Raw genomic sequence first — 24,995 nt, forward strand, 5'->3', positions numbered from 1 at the left:
GGGACGGGATGAGGGCAGGGACAAGCCTGACCTGTGGGGGCGCAGTGGACAGAGTGTCGACCTAGAACACTGAGCTCACCGGTTCGAAACCCTGGGCTTGCCTGGTCAAGGCCCATATAGGAGTTGATGCTTCCTGCTCCTCCCCCCTTCTCTCTCTCTCTCTCATCAATAAGTAAAATCTTTTTATAAAAAGAAAAAGTAAAGGAGAAAGGCACGGGTGAGCTCCTTCACCTCCTCGGTCCAACTCCCTGAGCTGGAGTCCGCTTCCCCCTCCCCCTCCCCCAAGACAAGCTCACTGCGTGGCCTTGTTTCTGGTTCCGCAGAGGACACGTGAGCAGAGCGGCTCCAAGGCTGCGTTTCACATCACACGTCTGCCGTGTTAACATGAACGTCTGCTGAACTATTTCACCCGGGCTCAAAGCGCGTCAGGAAAGAGGGCGTTTAAACCACTCTCAGTCGGTGACATCCACCCACGGAAGAGACGAGACGTGGACCTGGGAAAATGCTGTCCAAGCGGCTGTCCCGGCTGCCTGGACACTGAGCTGCCCACAGCGCCTCTCCCCCGAGGATGATGGAACCGCATGTCTGTCTCAGAAGCGTGCGTGCGTGCGTGAGCCGGGCTCTGTCTTCTCCGCGGCCCGAGGTACTGAACGCGCTCCCCTTCACCCTCGGGGACCCGCACACCTGCCCCACGCGGGGGACTCGGGCTCTGAGAATCCACACACCTGCCTTCTGTAGCCGCCGCGGCATCTCTGCACCTCGCCCAGATCCCTTTGCCCCCAGAGACGGAGCCCTCGCAGTAACATGTCAGGAAGGATTAGACGTCTAATTAGCGCTGCAATTAGTCTCTGAAGCCAGGCTCCTCTGGACTGTGCACCCACAGCTGCAGAGGCGGAGCGTGTCTGTCACACCGAGACCCTGGGGACGCTGCACCTTCGACCACGTCAGCGGGTCTTCCAGGGCTGGGGGCACAGACAGGTCAGAATAAAGGGGAAAACAGCACAAGTGTGGGCGTGGGATGTCACCTCCTTGGGAGCTTTCTCTAGAGCTGCCCCAGGTTCTGTCACTCGTCACAGACGGCACGTGTCCCCAGAAGCCAGAACCCGGGACAGTGAGGGTCTCTCACCAAGAGCCTGGGGCTTGGTGGAGTGGGTGGACGCCTCCATGACATCACTCTCTCCATGGGGAGGGCAGGGGGCTCTAACAGACCCTCAGCGCCCAGGTGTCCACGCTGGGACCCACTCCAGGGGCACTGGGCCCCCCGTGCATTGCAGGGTCTCCGTGAGCAGTGACCGAGGAAGGCAGAGACGTCCACCTGGGGGAAGCTGCCCAGAGCTGACAGTGGTCGAGTTGTCCGCAGCACGTGCTGGGAGCCCCAGTAGGAATGGGAGCTTGGGTTGCAAGAGTGGATACAGATTCCCCGAGAAGCAGCTACGCCATCGTAGCCTTGTCCGTGGACATACGAGAGCAACGTTCCAACTGCCCAGAACGTGACCTGCCCACCTCTCAACTCAAGGTCTAACTGGACCAGAACCCGAGGGAAAGAATAAAAGTCACAGTGAACAGGAAAGAGCAAACGTCCTTTGATTGTCAGAAGACATCTCACGGCAGCTGTTCCTTTGTTTTTTAAGGGCCCAAGAAGGCAAGTGTCTTCTTTCAGTCAAAGTGCCTCTTCGTGTCACCATTCCGCAACAAGGCCAGCTGGGGCCCTTGGACGCGTGCCCCCTCCCGATCAGCGTGGCGGCCCCCGGAGTCCGTCCCCGCCTCTGGCAACGTGGATGCTTTCTAAAACCTCGCTGCCCGGTGACGGGTGCTCCTGGTTCCTGCTGCTGTGGGAGCCCCAGCAGAGCCTGCAGGCTGGAGAGCGGCCGCGGTTCTGGGAACTGTGACTGACTGACCGCTGGTCTGTGCATCTGGGGAGAGTGACCCCTCAGCCTCGGATCACGCAGAGCTCCCAGAGACGACCCAGCTGGGTCACAGCTCTGTCTGCTGCCTGGTGACCAGAAAGAGCAAAAATGTGTGGGGCGGAGCCGGGGAGCCGAGCCTGGAGACACTGTGTCCCGGGAAGCGGAGCCTCTCCCTGCACAGATGTCCACGTCCTCTGTCATGCAAACCATTCTCGACGCGGACACAGCTGGGGCAGCCCACCCTGCACGCGGCCCCCAGGTCCACAGGAAGGGCTCTTGGAGGAGGAAAGAGGAGGAAGTGAGTGCTCAGGCCTGGGAGGAGGGGCCATGCCTGGAGACAAACGGATTCCGTGGAACGGGAGTCAGCAGATGCCCCGTAGCCGGTGTGGAGGGGACGGAGGGGACACAGGCTCAGGGCCAACGGAGCAGAAATGGCTTTTCCACAGATGAAATGCTCACCCACCAGCCAAACAGAGTTTTGAGAAATAGTGTTGAGAATTACGTCAAGGTTCCCAGGGCTTCCGGGTCAAACGTGCGAACGTTGTCCCTGTTGTATTCAAGCAGCCCGAGCAACCCCCCCCCCCAACACAATGGCTGCAGCCCGTGCCGGGGACTCCAGGCTCGCATCTCCGGGCGCCTCAGAGCGCGTCTGCACACACGCCCGTCTCACAGGCGAGGCCGGCAGGCCCCGAGCAGAGCCCCGCCAGGCCCGCGACGGCGAAGCATCTCCGGGCGCCTCAGAGCGCGTCTGCCTGCACGCCCGTCTCACAGGCGAGGCTGGCAGGCTCCGAGCAGAGCCTCCCCAGGCCCGCGACGGCGAAGCCTCTCCGGGCGCCTCAGAGTGCCCTGCATGCACGACCGTCTCACAGGCGAGGCCGGCAGGCTCCGAGCAGAGCCTCCCCAGGCCCGCGACGGCGAAGCCTCTCCGGGCGCCTCAGAGTGCCCTGCACGCACGCCCGTCTCACAGGCGAGGCCGGCAGGCTCCGAGCAGAGCCCCCCCAGGCCCGCGACAGCGAAGCAGGAGGGCTCATGACCCCAATGCCGCCGGCCCCAGGCTCCGGCGAGAACCCCACGCAGCTCACAGCAGGTGCCCGGGAGCCCGCCTCTGACACGCCCCGCACCAGCCCTAACCCACAGCGCGAAAGGACATCCTGGCGCAGTCACAGCAAAGACACCGTCACCTGACAACGGCATCCAGGAAAGCTCCAGGGTGACCTCTCAGCCCAGGACACATTTCTGTGTTCCCTGACCCAGCTCGGGACAGGGCTCACCAGGCCCTCTCGGCCCACACACGGGCTGCACAGCGTCCTGTCCTGATGCTCCTGGAACGAGCAGGACGCTCAGGTCCCTCTGCTACTTCTTTACGAGGACAGTCGCCATGTGGCTCCATGTGCCCTCCTGTCAGGACAGGAGCAGCCGCCATTGGGGGACACGGCCTGGCCCACAGCGAGCAGCTCGGGGGACAAAGAACTGTAAGGCTTGTGCTGTTGCCAACGGCAGGTGGTTCTCTGAGCTCCGGGTGAAGGTGCGCCCACAGGCTGGCGCGTGGCACACAGGATGCACAGGGCTCAGCCTCAAGCTTACTCTGGGGGACTCACTGTCTCCCCAAGTTGGTGAGACGGGCGTTAGAGAGGAACAGGACAGCACTCTGCTTCCTGTCACCCACCCGTCTCTCCTCGACAGCGGCTGTTCTGTGCTGCAGCCCCCACAGGGGAACCGCAGCGGGGAAGAGGCGTGCGGCCACAGACCTGACGCCACAGACCCAGAGGAGCAGCAGGAGGATGCGGGATGTCTGCTCCTCCACCCACCACAGACCTGACACCTCAGACCCAGGGGAGCAGCAGGAGGATGCGGGATGTCTGCTCCTCCACCCACCCTGACACCTCAGACCCAGGGGAGCAGCAGGAGGATGCGGGATGTCTGCTCCTCCACCCACCCTGACACCACAGACCCAGAGGAGCAGCAGGAGGATGCGGGATGTCTGCTCCTCCACCCACCCTGACACCTCAGACCCAGAGGAGCAGCAGGAGGATGCGGGATGTCTGCTCCTCCACCCACCCTGACACCACAGACCCAGGGGAGCAGCAGGAGGATGCGGGATGTCTGCTCCTCCACCCACCCTGACACCACAGACCCAGGGGAGCAGCAGGAGGATGCAGGATGTCTGCTCCTCCACCCACCCTGACACCACAGACCCAGAGGAGCAGCAGGAGGATGCGGGATGTCTGCTCCTCCACCCGCCCGGGCGGCAATGGTGGGGGGCTCCCCCCTCCCAGCAGCTTTCTGAGGAGGAGGCTACAGGCTGCCCCTGTGCCCCACACAGAACTGGCACATGAGACTCCCCAGGGACATGGGGAGAAAGCGCTGTCTCACTATGTGCCGGTGTGTGAGCCGGAGTCAGGGGCTGGATTCACATCCCACCTCCTCACTCAGACTGTGCGACATCTGGCCTTGACCTATTTGTTCTGTGACGTCTGATGATGTCCCTTACACACGCACCTGTGTGTGCTCACACGCGCACACACACACACAGACGCGAGTCTATCTGATGAAGAAGACACAAGCCGGTTCACCCTGGCCAGAGAGCATCGTCCTGAAGCACAGAGGTTGCTGGTTCGATCCCCAGTCAGGCTGCAGACAGGAATAGATGTCCCTCTATCTCTCCCTCCCTCCCTCACTAAAACAATAAATAAAAGTTTAAAAGAAGTTGGGACACTGCACAGTGCCCGGGAGCTCCACGGTGAGATCGGCCTCCCTCCTCGGAATCCTGGGTCTGCGGTCCAGAGCACAGCTGCCGTCTCCGTCGACTGTTCCTCCCCCAACCGTCTGACAAAGACGCATCGTTCCTGACCCAGGACAAGCCGCCGACACAAGGATCTCAGACTGTCCCGGGAACACTCTTGTGAACCACACCCAAGTGTCCTGTGAGTCGCCCGTGTGGCTGCCGTGTCGGGTGACCCGGCAGTGACAACGGGCCGAGGCTTCTCAGGAGCAAGTACTTGGACCCAGAACCCCCCACGGACACCTTGCGAGGTGCCCGGGACGCCATCTGATGCGACTGCCCGCCAGCCGGCCGCCTTTCCTGCAGTCTGACTCGGGCTCTGTGCTCCGTGCTCCGGGTGTGGCTGCGGAGCAAAAGGAATGCACCTCGGAAACACCTGGAAGCAATTCTGTTAGCTCGGGTGTCACAGAAAACACGTCCTTTCTGAACACAGCTCACTCTTGGTTAGCAACCCGGACAGTTCCTGCAGCTGACAAGACAGTCCCTTCTCTCTCGACTTCATCCACTGGACACACACACACACACACACACACACCAGGAGCTGTGTACTCAATCTGAGCCGAGGACAGAGATGAGGAAGGCAGCGTGCTCTCTCCTGGGGGACAGACACTAGACAGCCCTTCCCTCTACACGGTCACAGCTGTGACAGACAGACGCCCTGCAGGAGAAGGACCAGACCCAGTGTGTGAGACGCAGAGGGCTTCCTGGAGGCAGTGGCACTAGGGTGGGAGGGACACAGGTCTCCCAGGGATGGACACTACGTGCTGACAGAAAGGCAGAGGCAGGACGGGGAGCTGGGAGCTTGCAGGCTCCCTAGTGATGAGGGGCTGCAGAGACTGGCCCAGGTGGCAATGAGAGCAGGTACAAAGGCCCAGGAGGAGGGGAAGGCGCTCCCGGCAGCTGGAGGAAAGGAAGGCAGGTGCAGGCGGCAGGATGTGCAGTGTGCTGGAGCACAGCCCCCCGAGGACCTGGGAGGCTCAGAGGGTCTGAGGAGGAAGAGTGAGTTCCCACTTACAGTCCGGAGAGCTCATCGCCGTGCCGGGCAAGGAACAAACCAGAGGGAAGAAGAAGAGGGGGCAGCTGGGGCCAGGCGAGAGACGGTGGTGACGGAGACCAGGCTGGCTCTGTCCCCCGGGGGACGTGCGGCAGTGTCTGGAGGTGTCTGTGGGTGTCACAACTTGTGGGTGCTGCTGACAGGTCGTGGGGAGAGGTCAGGGATGCTGCCCAACGCCCTACAGTGCACTGAACACCCGCCCTGAACACCACGCCCGAGAGCCTTGCAGCCCACGAGCTCACCCCGCGGAGGTCAGAAGCCCCGGTGTGGGGAGTGGTGGTCCTCTGCCAAGGCGCACACCTTCTAGGCGTGTGCAGGAGGTGAGACCCATGGATTTAAGAAGAGAAGGTGTGGGGCTGACACAGCAGAGGGGATCAGGGATGAGTCCCAAGTTCTCCACAAGGCCAAGGAGCTTACGTCCAGACAGACAGGGCTCTGCAGTGGAACGCCTGTGCTCTCAGACCAGGTGGCTCAGTCAGTGAGTCTCTAACTCACACGAGCCCAGCATCACCAGGTCCGCGGGGACCCAGACGCCCGGCATCGCCGCGTCCGCAGGGGGCCCAGGCGCCCGGCATCACCGTGTCCGCGGGGGCCCAGGTGCGCCTTCGCGACGGGCACAGATGCCTCTCTAGGCCATCTGTGGGCTGGATCTGCTAGGCAGGCCGGGTCCCAGAACTTGCCCTGGTCCCCCTTAGCACGTAGGATCAGTCAGATAAATGCCGCATGGAGGAGCCCAATGCAGGTTCGTCCACAGTGAGCCCGAGCTCCGTCTGGCTGAGAAGCTGCGTGTATGACGGGTGGGCCGGACTTCCAGGGGCCTGTCACCAGTGTGGACCTCACGCCTGCCCGGATGGAGCAGGGCCTCAGAGCAGAGTCGGAGCCACTCTGACAAGCTCTCCGAGCGAGGAAGTTTGAAAAGCGCTGCTCTAGCTCAACCTGAGAGGGGTACCAGCAAATCCCGAACCCTGAGCAGCTGAGAGAAGTAACCAGGTCACTTCACGGGACAGGGGCCGGCCCTCAAACGCTGGGATGGAAAATCCTGAGTGTTTATCTCCTTCAGCCTGAAGCAGATGGAAACATCGCTGCTCACCAAGAGACAAAGCTGTTGTGTCTGCGAGTTTCCAGGGACACCAGCCCCTCTCCCTGCAGAAAATAAACAGTGTCCAGCAGAGGCCAAGTCTGTCCAATGAAATAAGCAAGCTCTTAAACAGCTCATGCGGGAACAGCAAGGGCCTCAGAGGGTTAACCTGGGCCAGAGGAACTTCCTGAAGGCCTGGCTGGGGCCCAGGGGCTGAGCCAGAGCAGAATCAGCACAGCTCTCAGCAGGGCCATTCCTGGCGCTCTCGCTGGCCCCCAAGGGCTCCAGCCCCAGGGGCCTCACCCTCAACTCAAAAAGCAACACCCGGAGCCCAAGCCGAACACCCCTGATCACCCCACCGTTCGGAGCTTCCAACGCCCCAGTTTCCGTTCCAGTATCACATTTTCGGTTCAGAGAAAATTCACCCAAACACCCCAGAAAGAAAACAGAGAGGCAGGAGAAATAATGAACAAGCCCAACAATGAATGACGTGTCAACCCCTGCACAGTCAATGGCTTATGTATAAACAAGTGTCACCTACAACCACAGGAGGAGTTCATAGGACAGCACCAACAGCAGCAGAAACTCGGACCTCCTTCTCCCCAAGCCCAGTGCCTGCCTGAAGCCTGGCTCTGCCCTGTTTGGGGAGTCCTAGTCCCTCCTGTGCTCCTGGGGAGCTCGGAGCTGTAAATATTTGCCCTGCACCCGGCTCGGCCAGCTGCTCGGGCTACAGCTGACAGTCAGACGGGGGCGGTGCAGAGGGGGTTGGAAACTTGCAGCCTGGTGTGCAGGCTGGGCAGGGGGCGGGGAGACAGCAGGAGGAAAAGCAGACACAGGCCTGGGGGCCTTCAGGCAGAGATGTCCCCCTCTGCTCTGCGGAGCCAAAGGCACAGGTGACCGGAGGGGCAACAGCGGGTGTCCTGCCCATGTTGAAGTAGTGGCCTTTGCAATCAGGGAAATCCTCGTTCTCAGGGGGCGATCCCCTCCCCCCAAGAACACTGGACAATACCTGGGGATATTCTGGGTTGTCTACATTGGGGGGGGGTAGAGGCCAGGGAGGTTGCTAAACGTCCCACAACAAAGAACTACCGGCCAGCGCGTCAGCACCCCGCAAGGCTGTGAGCTCAGGCAGAATCACTCTGTCCCCAGTTGCTGTTGGACTCCGTGCACACTCTGTGACCTCTCTGAGCCTGCCCGCTGGCCTCAGAGGATTAAACAATGCATGCAGAGCCGGGCCACAGCTGCTGACACCCAGTAAACACTCAATAAAGGGTCCTTGTGGCTACACCCAGGGGCAACACAGCAGTGGTTAAAAGCTTCGGCTGGAGAGAGGGGCACGTGTGTGGGTTCAGAACCCAGCTCTGGCACCTCAAAACTATGTGACCCAGGCCTGTGACTGCCCCTCCCTGGGCCTCAGTTCCTTCCTCCACGCGATGAGAAGCATCAGAGCTGCCTTATTTGATCAGTGAGGAAACAGCTGAGGAGGGCCCCCGCACAGGGCCCAAAGCAAAGTGGCCTCCAGACTGGTGTGCTGATTACAGCACCTCCCAGGACGAGGGGAGGCTCAGAGGGTTAGATAATTGCAGGCAACAGTTGTTGAGCACTGACCTTCCCCCACCCCACCCCACCCACCCCAGGCTCAGCGCCAGGTCCTTCTCACAGAGGCCTGGCTCCTTGAAGGCTGACAGCCACTTCACATGCAGAGGAACTGGTGCACCTGGACCGAGCCACAAGGTCACCCAGCTGGTCAGCCAGCAGCCCAAATTCTAGAAGGGCTCAAATCCCCGGGGCTCTGTCTCTCTTATTACGTGACACTTGATGGCGGCTCCTTTAATTCTGTCTGGAATCCCATGATGAACGCCACAGAGGGGGCCTGGTGGTGTTTCATCCTGGGTCACGCTGCTGGGGAGCCCAGATTCCCAACGTGAGACAGTCAGCAGCTTGCTCAAGGTCAGCAGCTAGCGGCCAGCAAAGCCCACGTCTGCACTCAGCCCTCCCCGCAGCGGCCTCCCTTCTGGCCTGCTTCTACTGAAGTACTGTGTCCTGGCCCTGGGCTCCCAGGACGCCTGGATGTAGCTTCCCGGGTGCTGCCTGCATGGGAACCGCGTTTTCCCCCTTTCAGGGAGGTGAAGAGCCTACCCCAAGATCCCCTGGCTGGTCTGAGCAGGAAAACGTGAACCCTGTTCTGGCATTCTCCCCTGGTCTTGGGCTCCTTCCAGTTTTCCCCAGCCCCCCCCCCCCCCCCCCCCCCCCCCCCCGCTGCTGTACCGTATTTCACCCTGTGCCCCTAGCAACATTCAGAGACCAGTTTCCAAGCCTGGGCTGACTCAGCGCCCACTCCTGGTGACAGGGCTGGAAGCAGCGGAAGAAGAGGCAGGGAGTAAGGGACATCTCAGTGCCCCGAGAACCAGACCGGGAGGTGCCCTGGAACCCGGGGCCTAGCAGAGGTCGGGCGGACACTTACCTTACCGCCGGCCGGCGCAGCCACGCAGCGGCTGAGCGAGTCGAGGCGCGCGCTGTACTCGGTGAACTTCTTTTGGTAGCGCAGGGCGGTCATCTGCAGCTCTAGCTGCGCCGCGGCCAGCTGCGCCACCAGCGACTTCTCTCGCTTGCCCGCGCGCAGCGCCTCCTTCTTGAGCGCCTTGTGCAGCGCGCCGAGCCGGGCCTGCAGCGCGCCGTTGTGCGCCCGCAGGGCCCGAGCACAGCAGTGGCCGCCGGCGCGCAGCTCCCCGCGCGTCAGGGGCAGCCCGCAGCCCTCCTGGCAGCGGCCCACGGGCCTCGCGTCGCACGCGTCCCTCATGTGCGCCTCCAGGTCGCGCCGCAGCAACACCTGGGCGCACCCCGCGTGGCGGCAGCGCGCCGGCGCGAAGTCGCAGCGCTCCAGATGCTCTGGCAGCTCCTGCAGCTTGACTACCCGGCCGCAGCCCCGCGCCGCGTACGCGCACTTGATGTCCAGCTTGAGGATGAGGCGCTTGAGCGGCAGCACGTGGTTGAGCTCCTTGGCCGACAGGCGGCCGCGGCAGCGCGCGGGGCAGCTGCCCTCCTGCACCACCCAGGGCAGCACGCAGCCGGCGCAGAAGACGTGGCCGCACGGCGTGGTCAGCGGGTCCTCCAGCACCTTGCGGCACAGCGCGCACTTCAGGTCCGGGTCCACGTCGCCATCGAAGCGGTCCAGCTCGAAGCCCATGGTGGGGCCGGGCCGGGGTCGCCGCCGGAGAGCGGCGCCCTCCCTCCCGCCGGCCCTGCGAGGAGCGCAGACCCGGCCGCGCGCGCGCTCTCCCCGGACTGAGCCCAACTCTGCAGACTTCTCGGAAAAGGCCCAGGGCTCCTCCGCCGTATTTGCGCGAGCGCGAGCGCACACACATCCCGCCGGCGCCGCCCGCCCGCCCGGCCCGCCCGCCGCTCGGGGGAGGCGGCGGGGAGGTCGAGGGGCCGGGCCCCCAGAATGCAGCCGAAACACTCTTCTCTGGGGGCTGCTCTCGCTCTCATACACACTTTTCGCTCCAGGAGGCAAATTCCAGCCGAGAAAAGCTCTCCGAGGCTCCTGTCGCCCCGCCCAGCGTCGCGGAGCCCCTTCCGGGACCACCGCCCAAGTTGCAGGCCGCACCCCGCCCCCTCTCCGCCCCCTTCCCGCCCCCTCCGCGTGGCTGGCTGCGGACCGCGAAAAGCCTTGGAGCCGCTATGCCGGCACTTACGGTCGCTGCTGCGTTCGTCCGGGACAGTCGGAAGCCCGCGGCTCCGGGGCCCGCTCTGCGCCCGCGTGGGCGGCCGGGCCCCCACCCGACCTCTCCAGCTAGGAGCTCGGGCTGGGCCCAGGACCAGGGGGTCCTGCAGGGTCGTGTGCAGGAGTGATGCTCGGGTTTTAGCGCGGACGCGCCTGCAGACCCGGCGGGTCTGGACAGTCTCCAGGGGACCGAGCTGTCAGGTGACACCGAGGCCGCTGGTCGCGGGGTCTGGCCAGATAGGAAGCTGCTGTCCACGCGTCTGGGCCTTTCCAACAGGACGGTGAACTTCACTGGCAGTTTTCAGCAGCGCCCAGAGAGGCGGAGACCTTGGTGCCGACGGCATCCCCACGGACCGGGTGACATTTCCTCCTGAGGTTGAGGTGCAGGCGGTGAGGACTCTGAAGTGAGCTGGGCAGGTGGACTCGGGGTTCGCAGTGCGGCCCTGGGCCTGGCGCACGGGGTGACAGCTCCCCTTTGGTCCCCTGCTCTTCCTGCGCCCCTTTGATGGCAGCGAAGCCACTGACCTTCCCTAGCTAATAGCTTCGCCAAGTGACAGGATGCCTTCCTGTCCAGGGGTCAGTTGTTTGGGACGGACGGGACCGTTAAGAAGCTGTCACTGGACGTGGACCATGCTCTGTAATCAGCATGATGGCCTTTGCTATCTGTAGGTGAGAGGGACTTTCTCTCCCTGGCTTTGCCCTGGGCCCTCTCCCCAAGCCCAGGCGGACTCTGTCCGCCTTGTTCGGGGGAAGCACGTGCCAGGAACCCTCCCTCAGTGGGCCTGTCAAGCGGCTCGCAGGATCTCAGCCAATGGGCAAGAAACAGGTTCTTTCAACACAGGTGTGTGGGCTTGTCTAGCCACAGGGTGGGCCAGTGCGGACAGGGTGATGATCTTCAAACCAAACTGGTTCTGAGACTGGCAGCGCACACAGCTCCCACAGCGCCAACGCAGACGGGGGCTGGCGCTTCCCTGGGCGCCCTCTCTCCTGCACCAGCATCGATGAGAAGCTGCAGCCAGACCACGGGGGGGGGGGGGGGGGGGGGGGTTGGGCACCTGCAGGCGAAGGAGAGTCTGCCTGAGGCGTTCCTCCTCGGTTGATTTTAGTGTGGGGTGGGGGGACCCTCCTAGAACGTCAGCCCCGGTGACCACGTGTGGCTGGGCACCTGCAGGCGAAGGAGAGTCTGCCTGAGGCATTCCTCCTCGGTTGATTTTAGTGTGGGGTGGGGGGACCCTCCTAGAACGTCAGCCCCGGTGACCACGTGTGGTTGTTAGAGGCTGAGGATGACAGACAGCCGGGCGGGAAACAAGAGGAGCCCAGGGCTGGAAGGAGTGTGAGTATCACGTGAAGGACGGAGTGACCAGCAGTGGACAGCAGGGTGGCCCTGGCAGAGGGAGCAGGACTGTGGAGGTGCTGAGGGTTTATTTAAGTGCGGGCAGGCCCAGAACTTAAAGCCGGGGGTGGTGGAGGCAAGTCAGGTGAGGGTGGGGACGTGGGCAGGTGCCAACCAGGGGGCTTGCACACCTGGTGAGGGCTGAACGGACGGGACCGGTGGAGGGCCGGGTCTGGGGCAGCCGAGGGTACAGCTGACCAAGTCGAGTTCCATCGCAGGGTGGGGGCACCACGTCCACGTGACAGCTCCTGTGGACAAGGACGGGCTCCCTGTTCCCAGTCCCTGTCAGCTCTGCACTAGGACCCTAATCACAGGCTGATGTCACCGGCATGAGAGGTCAGAGTCAGTGTGGCCTGTTTGGTTACATACCAGTGTTTATGACCCTGTTCCCACACAAGAGCTGCCCTGCATTCTGAACAACCAGCTCTTGCAGGAGCTGCTGGGTCACTCTGCGGTTGTGAACTGGCAGGCCTCCCGCCAGGCACCGCGTCACGCCCACCAGGGTGGCTGATGTCAGGCAGACAGGCAGTGACAGGCTGGCCAGGCCCTGGAGACTCTGGAGCTTCCCATGTGGCTGTGAGGACTGCACACAGAGCAGCCTCCTCACTAAATGGTCCGGCCTTTCCTCAGAACGTTCAACGCGGAGTGGCCACAGGGCCCAGCGGTCCCACACCTCGGTATGTCCCCACGAGAACTGGACAGATGCTCGGGTGTCGAAGTGCACGGCAGCATGATCACGACAAGTTTGCACAGCCTGATGAACGCGCGCAGCTCCTCCGGGCGAGCTCCCTTCCCTGGTGACCCGCAGGCCCTGCCTCTCACAGGCTCCCTTCCCTGGAGGTCTGCGTGGGGACCCGCAGGCCCTGCCTCTCACGGGCTCCCTTCCCTGGAGGTCTGCGTGGGGACCCACAGGCCCTGCCTCTCACGGGCTCCTTTCCCTGGAGGTCAGCGTGGGGACCCGCAGGCCCTGCCTCTCACGGGCTCCCTTCCCTGGAGGTCTGCGTGGGGACCCACAGGCCCTGCCTCTCACGGGCTCCCTTCCCTGGAGGTCTGCGTGGGGACCCACAGGCCCTGCCTCTCACGGGCTCCCTTCCCTGGAGGTCTGCGTGGGGACCCACAGGCCCTGCCTCTCACGGGCTCCCTTCCCTGGAGGTCTGCGTGGGGACCTGCAGGCCCTGCCTCTCACTAGCTTGTCGAGAGCACTCTTTTCCCAGTAATTCCAACACCTACCTTCGGCCGTGTGTCTGTCCCTGAACCGGGGGTGGGGATGGCCTCACCCAGACCACAGACATGAGAGGAGAGGACGGAATGGTCCTCAACACCAGCTGCCTCTGGGGTCCCTCACCGAGGTCGTCGGCACTCCCACTGGGTGGGTGCACGTGTGCTGTGCCCCGGAACAAAACTCAGACATACCTGTCACCCCCCTCCCCCAGCCACCATAACACAGCCCTGCTTGAAGCCATCCTCTGAAGGAGAGACCACGTCGGGAGGCAGCCCCTGCTCTTTCTGGTGAGCACACTGCAGACGAGCTGTGCAACCGCAGACCCTCCACCCACTGGGTCACACGATGGCGTACCCCTGAAGTGGGACTGAACCTCAGCACTGCAGAAGGAGACCTGCCACTGTGGACACTGACTCATGTGGACACCGAACGCAGCCGACCCAAACAGTCAGTCACTGATCCAAACACGGTTTTCAGTGTTCCGCCACGTGGGAGGCCCTGGATTAGTCCTAAGAAGGAAAAAGCAAGGAACGGCCATTAGGAGAGGGAAACCCCGTGATAACGTGGGACCCCCCCCCCCGGGGCCCCTCCATCAGCAATGGAGGGCGGTCACTGCAGATGTTTGGGGAGGTGCAAAGTCATCAGAACTAGCGGGTTCCATTCTCAGATGAAGAACAGAGTCCCAGCACGGGTCTCATTAATAAAGCAAACCTTTTCAGTTTGGGAAGTCTGCTCAGCAACATGCAGGTTCCACTCGATGGCATTTTATTTAAGGACACAGTTCTTCCCCGCCCCCGCAGCTCGGGCCTGTGACTCAGGGACTCGTTCATCTTAATTCTCCTCCTGGCTCCTTCTCCGCTCCCATCTACCCCGTCTGTGAAATTATGATAATAATAAGCCGCGCTTGCCTAACCCACGGTAATAAACGCTAATTAACCAATTTTTATACATAGAAACCCCTGCAGACTGGACGCAGGTGCTCAGTGTTATTATTTGGGGCTGGTGGGGCAGGTCCGACGGTTCTCCTGTGTGAGGTTGGACCCTCTACGGGGGGAGCGTTGTGCGCTGCGTCCCTGTGTCACCCAGGCGGCCTGATGGGACAGGCAGGACCCTGAGCGTGGCAGCCTGTCACCCAGAGCCCCCAGAGCCAGAGGTGGGCTCAGCGTTTCATCCGTGGGAGCTCAAGCCTGTGGTTTCTCGAGCGCCCCTCCCCCACAGTGTGTAACTAAATTGATTTCATGTAAATGCCATTTGACTGTGTTATAGAAGAGGCTTTTGCTCTTTGTTTAGGGTTTTTTTTTTTTCTTCCCTTCTCATTTTATCATTTTAATGACAAAGAATAGCTTCTTTTCTTCTGGGAAGGCTTTCAGCAAAATGTTCTTGAGATGTCAGCCTACCGGGAGAAATGTGACTTGGCCTTTCTCTGAAATCTTATCCGGAAACCGTGGCCAAGCGGGCTCTGGACAGTGAGAAAGCTAAGACAAAACACGGAGGAGAACAGTCCTCCAGCGGTGCGGCGTTTCCAGCACAACCGCTTGCCATGTTTTCACCTGCAAAAGTCGCCAGGCCCTTCCGTGCTGTTTCCTGCCCTGAGCGGGAACAACACAGAGGCCTTCACCAGCCAGCGAGGGCCTCTTTTCCCAGGGCCGAGCAGTCATGGAAAATCTGCAGCAATGGTAACATTCTTCAGTGCAGGCCCAATGGAAAATGTGTCCAGCGGCTGGCCGCCCAGCCCCCGCAGACGGCAGCCGAGTCCCGAGGTCCTGACAGGAGGCCGGGCCTCAGGAGGGAGATCCTGAGGAAGAGAGAGCCAAGGCCCGAGCCGGGGTGTCGGTCGCGGCGGGAATCTCTGCAGCAACCTGTAATTGACCCGTGGGCTGTGCCGGCTCCGCCCGGGAGACAGAGCCGGCACCGGCGTGCCCATCTGGCTGCTCCGTGAACTCTGGGGACACAGAGCATGTGCCGGACTCTGGAGCCCAGGCTTTGTTTCCGTTCCTCGGATGGGCCAGGACCTGCTCACCCGCCGCTGGGGACAAGCCAGTTTGTAGATGAAATTGGGGGTGAAGCCTAGGAACCAAACGCACCCCAGGTGGCTTGACTCGGGAGAGGCTCTCGGGAAGTCACGGAGGTCACACGTCACGCTGCACTGCGGCTGGGGCTGCTCGTCTCCCTCTCCACGGGGAACCCCCCACCCTCTCAGGAAGTCAGAGACCTCACACGTCACGCTGCACTGCGGCTGGGGCTGCTCGTGTCCCTCTCCACGGGGAATACCTCACCCTCTCGGGAAGTCACGGAGGCCTCACGTCACGCTGCACTGCGGCTGGGACTGCTCGTGTCCCTCTCCACGGGGAATCCCCCACCCTCTCGGGAAGTCAGAGACCTCACACGTCACGCTGCACTGCGGCTGGGACTGCTCGTGTCCCTCTCCACGGGGAACCCCCCACCCTCTCGGGAAGTCAGAGACCTCACACGTCACGCTGCACTGCGGCTGGGGCTGCTCGTGTCCCTCTCCACGGGGAACCCCCCACCCTCTCAGGAAGTCACGGAGACCTCACACGTCACGCTGCACTGCGGCTGGGGCTGCTCGTCTCCCTCTCCACGGGGAATCCCTCACCCTCTCGGGAAGTCACGGAGGCCTCACACGTCACGCTGCACTGCGGCTGGGGCTGCTCGTCTCCCTCTCCACGGGGAATCCCCCACCCTCTCGGGAAGTCACGGAGGTCACACGTCACGCTGCACTGCGGCTGGGGCTGCGTCTCCCTCTCCACGGGGAATCCCCCACCCTCTCGGGAAGTCACGGAGACCTCACACGTCACGCTGCACTGCGGCTGGGGCTGCGTCTCCCTCTCCACGGGGAATCCCCCACCCTCTCGGGAAGTCACGGAGACCTCACACGTCACGCTGCACTGCGGCTGGGGCTGCTCGTCTCCCTCTCCACGCGGGAATCCCCCACGGGTGGACTCTGGCCTTTTATTTTTTTGGTGGCATTTGATGAAAATGTAACTAGTGAATTGAGCACGTAATGTATACATGTAAATTAACAGTGAAATGACCCTGACCCGTTGAATACCACTGGTCTGTTCACTGGGAAGAATTTTGTCGCAGAAACAACAGGTCTGATTTGGCAAACATTTTGTACAGAATCGGAGTCAGGAGTTCTGGTTGGAGGGCCATGTCGTCCCTGCCAGGACGGTTCCGCAGACGAGGGCCACGGACCACGTGTCTGGCAGCGGCAGAGACTGTTTCCTACGCAGCTCTGCCGTCAGAGAGGCGGGCTCGGCCCTTGGGCCTCAGTTCGTCACCCCCGTTTTAAGTGAATGCACTGCCCTTTTGGGAAAATAAAATCAGTTAAACTTGGCCACTGAGACCATCACGGCGGCACAGAACGACAGGGACTGCTTGATAAACGCATGCTTGGTAAGTGGCCGTACTCTGGACAAAGAGGACAGGGTGCTATGAACTTGGCACCCGGAACGCCTCCCCACACGACCCGCCTCCCGCCTCAGTCTGCCCGTCCGTCAAAGGCGGGTGTTACTACTACTGCCTGTTTCACAGAGTGATGTGTGCCAAGTGGGACCACGGCTCACTCTGGACGCCCGCATGTGGTGAGGCCACGTCCAGGCGCCAGTGAGCTGAGCGAACGGTCACAGGGGTCAGCCTGGGGTCCCAGAGTTGTTCGTTGTTCTGTGAATTAGTCACTAGGACAATTGCAACAACCACAGACACGTGAAGGAACAATAATGTGATGTCTTCTGCCGAAAAACGGGGCCCGCAGTCACCCAGGCAGTTCCTTGAAAGCACGTTACCGGCCGGCACTCTTCTGAGCCCCAATGCTGAGTGAATACCCCCAAGGTCTCTGCAGGAGCCCAGTAACCGGGGCTCGGATGCCCTTGTCCCCGGGACCCCACTGTACACAGGAGGGGAGCGTGTGCGTCCCCTCTGCTGCCAGGAGCTGCAGAGCGGTCGGTGGGCAGCGGCACAGGCAGGTCCTGGTCACCGGCATGCCCAGGGCTGGCACACCCCGGATGCTCAGTGATGCCCACGGCACGCCGACAGGGCCAGGCGGTGCCCGGCACAGACACAGGGCGGGCACGTCCCCTGGTGCGCCGCGGGCGTGTGGCGGGCGTCGTCGGTTGGTTGCACCGGGCTGTCCTCTTGGCACAGTTACCCGGGGTCCTCTGCCTCCCATGGAGCCGGTCAGTCTCGAAGCACACACTGAGCCCTCCCTTGGCTCTGGTCAGGTGCTGGGTCAGCCGCCCAGAACACCCGGGACTCGTGCTCATCCTGAGCCTCTCGCTGGGGAGGCCCAGACGGCTTTTCCCGGAGAAGAGGATGAACCTGTGAGTCCCTGAGGACCAGCGTCCCCGTACAGGGTGCCCCTGGGGCCAGGGCGGTCAGCTTCCTTCAGTTCCTTCTCTCGTCCTGGAAAGAGCGTCCATCCACTCTGTCGGGCACTGTGGTTTCTCCCTGGAACTCTCCACGGGCTCCCCTCCTGTCTCAGCCCCACGTCTGCCGCCCGGACGACAGGCAGCAGAGTCTCCAACCCTCTCCCCTCCCGCCCCTCACATCTCCACCCTCCGCCAGATCTTTCTGGAATGGGAAAGGCTGACCCACTGCTGCTTGAGCCCTGCAGCGACCCTGCCCTCGTCCTGAGGCTGGGCCCAGGGAACCCCCTCAGCCCCTGCCTTCTCTGCCAGCTGTTCCCCAGAGCGCACTCTCCCTGCGTGAGGAGAGCCGGAGTTTCCCTGGGTCATAGCTGCCCAGGCGTCTGAGTCTGGAGGTCGGCACATGAGCAGCAGTGAGTCAGCCTGCCCCTCCCCCTCCTCCCCTTAGCATGACAGTGAGCACACGTGACCAGGCAGGTGGGCAGGCGTCCACGATGACGTCAGTGACGCTTGACTGAACACAGCCTCTCAGACCACAGGCAGAGACCATGTGACCTGCACGGCCAGGTCTCCAGGCTGGTCCTGCTGCCCAGCACCGAGCCTGCCTCCGGGCTGAGGGCACTAAGGACTGGTCCGGTCCTGCTGGCCAGGCGTGTCCATGAGGTCTGAGACCGTGAAGAGCACCCATCACACTGGACCCGTGTTGGGTCTCCCCCGAGAGTTCCTGCACCTTGGCTGCTGGCGTGGGGGGTTGGACGAGCCCTGGTTTTGGGGGCTGTGCTGGGCCCTGGAGCACCTTCAGCTGCATCTCTGGCTTCTGCTCCCTGGTGCTGGGAGCACCCACCCCCAGGGTGACAACCCAGGGTCTCTGAGGACCTCACCAACGACTCCCTGGGGGGCAGGGTCACTGCTGGTGGGGCAGTCCACCTCAGAGCCGCTGACCAGCTGCGCTGACTGCTGTCCTCCGACTCAGCTCCTCCCCCGCTGCAAGGGCTCACTTATCCCCTGCTGCCTCTCTGGGACCCCCGGGGGACCCCCACTGGGCACCGGCTGTGACAGTCTGCAGTCTCTTCTGCGGCAACATCATGATTATCCGTCTGTGCTCACCGTTCCCACACCCACGTGAGCCACTCGACGAGCAGTGCTGACTCATATACCAACGGACGTCGTAAAGGGAGTGACCAGCGATGGGCAGCGGCCGTGTGAGTCCCGTCGTGGTCCTGACTGCTGACCCCAGGGGAGGGTCGGCCTCCAGGGACAGTGGGGTCCTCGCTGCCGGCGCAGAACCCCGGTGAAGCCAGCCCCGCCCCGCCCAGCACCCGATGTTGGCTGAAGTGGGTGCCTGTCCACATTTCAGAGCAGCAGGTGGGTTTGCACTTTGCATCCGGTTCTGAAATCGCGTGCGTCTAACCCTGCACTTCTCAGGCAAAGTTGCGTGGGACCTAATTTATCCACCCTGTGCAATCCGCTTCCAAGTGAAGTTAAAAATGATCCTTGCAGTCGTACTTGAAGTTCATCGGGATAACACGTGCCCCCCACGTGGTCCAGCCCCCGCTGTCTGAGCTATGAGCATCTGCAGACGGCACGGGGGCTCCCTCAGCACAGCCGCCGCGCCTTCGGTCCCCCCGTGTCTGTCCTCAGAGCTCATCCCCTCTGACCCCTGTGCCCCAGCACTGGCCTCTGCTCAGGGTCCACGGCACTCTGCTGGTGAGCTCACAGACCATTTGCAATAAGGGCACTTAGCACACACACACGAAGTGTGCACGTGTGTGCAATGCAGTAACAGGTATTTTACCAAGAGCGTGTACTTTGCATTCAGATCTGGTTTTTACACTTGAGTTATTGAGATGCCCGGGTGACTGTCAGCAATTACAGCATCTCTCTGAGCCTCAGTTTCCCCATCTGTTGAATGGAACGGCCATGATCAGCTCAGAGTGACGTTGTGGTGACTAGCTATCTCAGCCCTGCACGCAGTAGGCGTTTGATAAACATCAGCTGTTTCTCAGATCTTCTCACCCGTCCTTGCAAGGACCCCTGACACAGGTGGCTGACCTCCCCACGACGAGCAGCTGGGGCAGGGACAGGCCTGTCCTGTGTTCAGCTCAGCATGTCACTTGGCCGCAGCCGCCCGCGGTGCCCGGGCAGACACTGGGGGACAGACTGCGCTCCTCACTCCATCCCAGGGGCTCGTCACCTGGCCCCAGCCACCCGCGGTGCCCCGGGCAGATACTGGGGGACAGACTGCGCTCCTCACTCCATCCCAGGGGCTCGTCACCTGGCCCCAGCCGCCCGCGGTGCCCCGGGCAGACACTGGGGGACAGACTGCGCTCCTCACTCCATCCCAGGGGCTCGTCACCTGGCCCCAGCTGCCCGCGGTGCCCCGGGCAGACACTGGGGGACAGACTGCGCTCCTCACGCCATCCCAGGGGCATGTCACCTGGCCCCAGCTGCCCGCGGTGCCCAGGGCAGACACTGGGGGACAGACTGCACTCCTCACGCCATCCCAGGGGCACAAGAGATGACAGGACTTCCCGGCCAACAGCTGCACATGGGCAGAGCTCCGCGCCTGAGCGTGTGCGTCTATGAGCACGCGGGTGCCAGCTCCTGTCCCCGCGCACCCACCCACACCTCCGCACCCCACCCAGGTGTCTCTACCGGCGTCGTTCCCGTGAGAAATGCGATGCTCAGCTCCACGTTCGCAAAGGAGCTGCAGACCCACCCAGCCCAGCTCCTCAGCCTCGCAGCCTCCCGGATCCTTCACCCCCACCCGTGCACCCCGCGGCTCAGGGGGCCTGCTGTAGGAGACGGGGGGGACAGGCTGTGAGGTCACCAGAGTGAGGGTGTGCTGGGGAGACCGGCAAGGGGTCAGACACCCCTGGCTGCAGGTCAGCCAGCTCAGCAGGGCTGTGCGCCCAGCAGTGTTGTCCTTAGTTGGGTGATAACAGTATCTCTCTCTCTCACTCGCTCTAGGCGTGTGTAGCAGGGAGGTGCTCACGCCAGCCCTGACGTGGTAGGGACGGCTGTCCCACCGGACAGATGAGGGCTGGGAGCCCCTTCTTGCCCTGAGGACATGGGAGTGACCAAGCAGCATCTCCAGCACCCGGGAGCTGACCGCCCAGCCGTGGTCATGAGGGCACAGAGTAGGAGGCCCCCGGGCCCCCGTGGGGGGAAGCTGAAGATTTCTGTGGTGGGGGTGTCAGCGGCCACCCTGGGGCCCTTTCCCCATTGAGGACCCGAGGCTGCTGCTTTGACACAGCTGCCCAGCCAGGGACAGCGCGGCCACTCTTCTCACATGGAGGGGACTCCCCGGGGAGGGGCCCGGAGTCTGGGTCCCATAGAGCAGGCTTCAGGCTGACCACGGTCATCCAGCTCCGACCTCGTGGGGGAGGTCAGAGGGAGGGCCTCACTTGCAGTGTGGCCCAGAGCCGTGCTGACAGCAGTGACCCATGGCCATCCTCTGTCCTGACCCGGTGGCGGTCAGATGACAGTGACCGTGAGCAGAATGAAGAAGAAGGCTCATGTTGGAGTGGACGTGTGTGAGGACAAGCTTGTCAAGAGAAAACCGCAGGAGAAGAGGACCCCGCACCCCGGTTCCATGGGTCCTTCCTCGAGCTCAGCCTTGTCCAGCCTGAAGTGGGCGCACTCAGAAACTGTTTTCATGTTTATTTCTTACATGTTTTTACTTAGCTTTTTGGAAAATGTGACAAAAATGAATTTCACGGCTGTTCCTGATGATTAAATTCCACAATTAATTCTAAACTCAACATGACCAATACTGCTATTTCTTTAATCTAACTAATGAGACCCCTTGAAATTCACATTAGCCAATTAATCAGTACGGTGATGGGGAGGGGCCAGGGGGCAAGTTCTCAGAGGGGCAGAGCCAACGGCCCTTTCTGCCTGAGCCGCGAGAGACCACACTGACCCAGCCCCACCTACACGGACCTCAGTCATGTGTACAAGGTGCATCGGCCCACTGTGACTTTAATTTCTCCCGCTTGCTCTGGTCCCCATGTGGAGGGTGCGGTGGGGGACCCGTGACGGGCCCCTGGGCCTGTCCCGTGGACGTGGGAAAAAGGACGCTAGGCCAGCGGTTCTCAGGGGAAAATGACTCTCCAATTCCCGGTTGAATTGAACATGGAACCCTGAAAACTCCCCCTGGTCCACTCATTCCTTTTCTGTCAAAATGACAAGTGTCACATTGAGGTTTCCAAGCCCCTCCTGCCTCTCGCCTGGTCACGCGTGTCACACTGGATGAAGTTAGTGTGAAAGGGAGGAGCGTGAATCCGCCAAGCACGGGGGGCCAGAATCAGAGGACGCTGTCCTCCGCTGGTAGTGACCCTCAGCCTGTCTTGGTGGGGAAGGAAAACGGAGGCGGATATGAGTGCTTTAATCTGCGTGTCCAATGGGTCTTAGACTCCACTTTAAAAACACGTAAATATTTTCCTTGGAGATGCAGATACTTCCTGCCGTTAGGAAGGGAAAACAAAGGGAAGCTCTGTGTTCCGAGGAGCAGACGTGGGCGGGACGGAGGGAGGGTGACACAGCGCTGGCCGGCCAGCCCTCCACTCCCGCTGTGACCCCCCCCCCCAAGCCTGGTGTCATCCGTCAAAGAGCAACGACTCGGGTGACGTCCCCTCTGGTTCCGCCACTTGTCACAGCCACAGCCACTTCCTTTCTTATTCCACTTCTCATTTTCAATAACTTAGTGGGATTTTGGCACTAATGTGAAGTGCGGCTCAGAATTCCCCATGTTATCTCGCTTCCCGGCCCCCCACCCCCACCCGGGAAACCATGATTTATAGGAAATACAGATCGTCCTTCAGAGGATCAAAATATATTGATTGCTCGGATACATTTGGTCTCTGTCCACAGGGACCCATCCTGGTCCACAGCTCCCAAGCCCCTGAGAATTTGCTCAGCAGTGACACCAACAGGGGTCCCTTGTTATGCTAATGAGGTGGCTTAGGGGCTCCCCTCCCCCAGGAGTGGCAGCTGGTTGCCAGTGGGAACCACCCTGAGTTTGGAGAATGGAAGTTTTAGTCTCACACCCTGATTTCTGGGGACCAGAGTGGGGCTGGAGGCTGACCCGATGTCCACTGGCTGATGACTCAGTCAGTCCCCTGAACACAGCAGAGCCTCGTAGAACCCAGAAGGACAGCTGCTCACTCCTTCTCGGAGCTTCCCCGTCTGGGGCGCCGCGCGGGCTCCCGGCTGCAGGACTCACCTCTGCGTCTCGTCACCCAGCGGCTGTTTCTCAACCTTGAACACCCTCAGCACGAAGCAGTGACCGGCTTCCCCGCATTCTCCGGGCAGTTCTGACCCATTGATCAGATCCGAGTTCTCCAGGCGGTTCTGACCCATTGATCGGACCCGAGTTCTCCAGGCGGTTCTGACCCATTGATCAGACCCGAGTTCTCCGGGCAGTTCTGACCCATTGATCAGATCCGAGTTCTCCGGGCAGTTCTGACCCATTGATCGGACCCGAGTTCTCCAGGCGGTTCTGACCCATTGATCAGACCCGAGTTCTCCAGGCGGTTCTGACCCATTGATCGGACCCGAGTTCTCCAGGCAGTTCTGACCCATTGATCAGACCCGAGTTCTCCGGGCAGTTCTGACCCATTGATCGGATCCGAGTTCTCCGGGCAGTTCTGACCCATTGATCGGACCCGAGTTCTCCAGGCGGTTCTGACCCATTGATCAGACCTGAGCAGGGGCCGAGGAACCTCAGTCGTGTTGCCGTCTGGTTGGCACGGCCTGGGCCGGTGGCCGTCCTCCGAGGTGGGGTCTCCTCTGTCCCCAGGGGACAGGTCAGCGAGGAGCCCACTCCCCAGACCCCGGCTTGGCCGGCGGCAGCTTGTTGGTGGAAGAACCCTCCACACGCATGTTGGAATCGGGTCTCAGGACCCCTCTCACCCCCACTTAAAACATTCCTTTCCCCCCGGGGGAACCTCGAAGGAAACAAGCCGTCTGTCCAGAGGGATTTAATTAAGGGTTTATTGATTTTCCTCACGTTGGTCCCTGTCCTTCCCTTTGCCGGTTGTTTATAAACACACAGGCTTGTAGTGAAGTGTTTACAGGCGCACATGAGGTAAACAATTATTGTAGCATCAAGAAAACATGTCATCACGGAATGAGCTGGTTGTTGATAACATTTTAAAATATTTGACTTTTCTCTTAGAAAAAAGAAGGGTGAAGAAATGTGAACAGCCACAGCCTACACACCCGTGATGTAAACTTAGCTCTGATCGAAGTCACCCCTCCGCCATCCTCCCTCCCCGCAGAAGTCGTGCTGAGTGCGGCACGAGGGAACATCGGCTCCTCGGCAGAGACCAGCACGCCAGACGTCGGCAGAGACCAGCACGCCAGGCTGAGGGTCACTACAGGCTGTCGGGGTGCCGTCCACTCCACTAGTGTCACGAGCCAACGCAGACACCCAGGGACAGACCTGGCAGTGGTGCCTCTGGGTCAGGTTGACATCACCTCACAGCTCCTGGCGGAACTCCCAACCCTGTTTTCACTTAAAACTTCAATGTTCCCTCAGCAAAAGAAGCATCATGGAAGTTGACCCTTGTCCGGTATTCACCAAAGTACAACTTGTCCTTTCTTCTGAACAATGTTCCTCTGGACAGGGGGTCAGAGTTTGAAGTATACCACTGAGAGACAAAATTCAAAACTGTCGCAGACACAAAGAGACAAATAGTGCACAATGCCACTCAGTGAGGTCCCTGGAGGAGTCAAGGTCACAGAGACAGACAACAGGGGTGGTCCCGGGGTTGGGGAGCACAGGGTGTCAGTGTGGGGAGACGAGGTGTTCGGGAGCCACAGTGACGGAGGTTGGGCAACAATGTGACACGCCTGACGCCACGGAACTCTGCACATGAGGACACCATGGGACGTCTTATGCATATTTTGCCATAATTCAAGAAACAAAGAAAACTTTCAAAATATTCTTAACCCTAATTTACTTCTCAGCTATGGGATGTCTCCATATTATCAGCCCAGGACGCTGACGTGCGTGGTGAGCTTGTATAATAATTAATATTCCGGACGTTCAGGTTGAAATTTTATGGAGTTCCTGAGCAAGAAACAGAAGTTACGTTTTAGAAGTTGAGTATCTTCACGCATCCTCACCAACTGGGGAAATCTAAGGCAGTAAGTGTGACGTGTGCTGACTGACAGGTGTCACCCCGAGGCCCACATCGACCCCTGGCCTCAGGTCCAAGTCCAAAGAGTCCAGCAGCCACATTTGAAAAGTAAAAAGAAATAGCTACAGTTAATCTTAATGATACGTATAAAATGGGCCAAAGACCCTAGAGGACACCTGTTTGTTTTCTTGCTGTTGGGTTTGAAGAGTTCTCGGGATATTCTGGGTGACAGTCCTCTAGCAACTGTGCTTGTAAGTATATTTTGCATGCTTTCCTCTTGTCCTCTAATTCACTTGATATTA

General features: G+C 61.0%; 1 protein-coding gene across 2 annotated transcripts in view; it reads right to left on the reverse strand.

The window, feature by feature from the left end:
• PDZRN3 (PDZ domain containing ring finger 3) overlaps window positions 1-10,169 on the reverse strand; it is a 143,240-nt gene extending 133,071 nt beyond the window's left edge. Inside the window, exon 1 of one of the 2 annotated variants that reach the window (XM_066244881.1) lies at window positions 9,286-10,169. In XM_066244881.1, the coding sequence (XP_066100978.1) occupies window positions 9,286-10,008 (723 nt within the window). In that variant the 5' untranslated portion in view covers window positions 10,009-10,169. Of the gene's footprint in view, window positions 1-8,629; window positions 8,709-9,285 lie in introns of those variants that run through there. The other variant, XM_066244882.1, reaches the window with a different exon arrangement.
• Window positions 10,170-24,995: the final 14,826 nt, after the last annotated feature.

This window comes from Saccopteryx bilineata, chromosome 10 (genome assembly GCF_036850765.1).
Source record: "Saccopteryx bilineata isolate mSacBil1 chromosome 10, mSacBil1_pri_phased_curated, whole genome shotgun sequence".
Taxonomy (NCBI): domain Eukaryota; kingdom Metazoa; phylum Chordata; class Mammalia; order Chiroptera; family Emballonuridae; genus Saccopteryx; species Saccopteryx bilineata.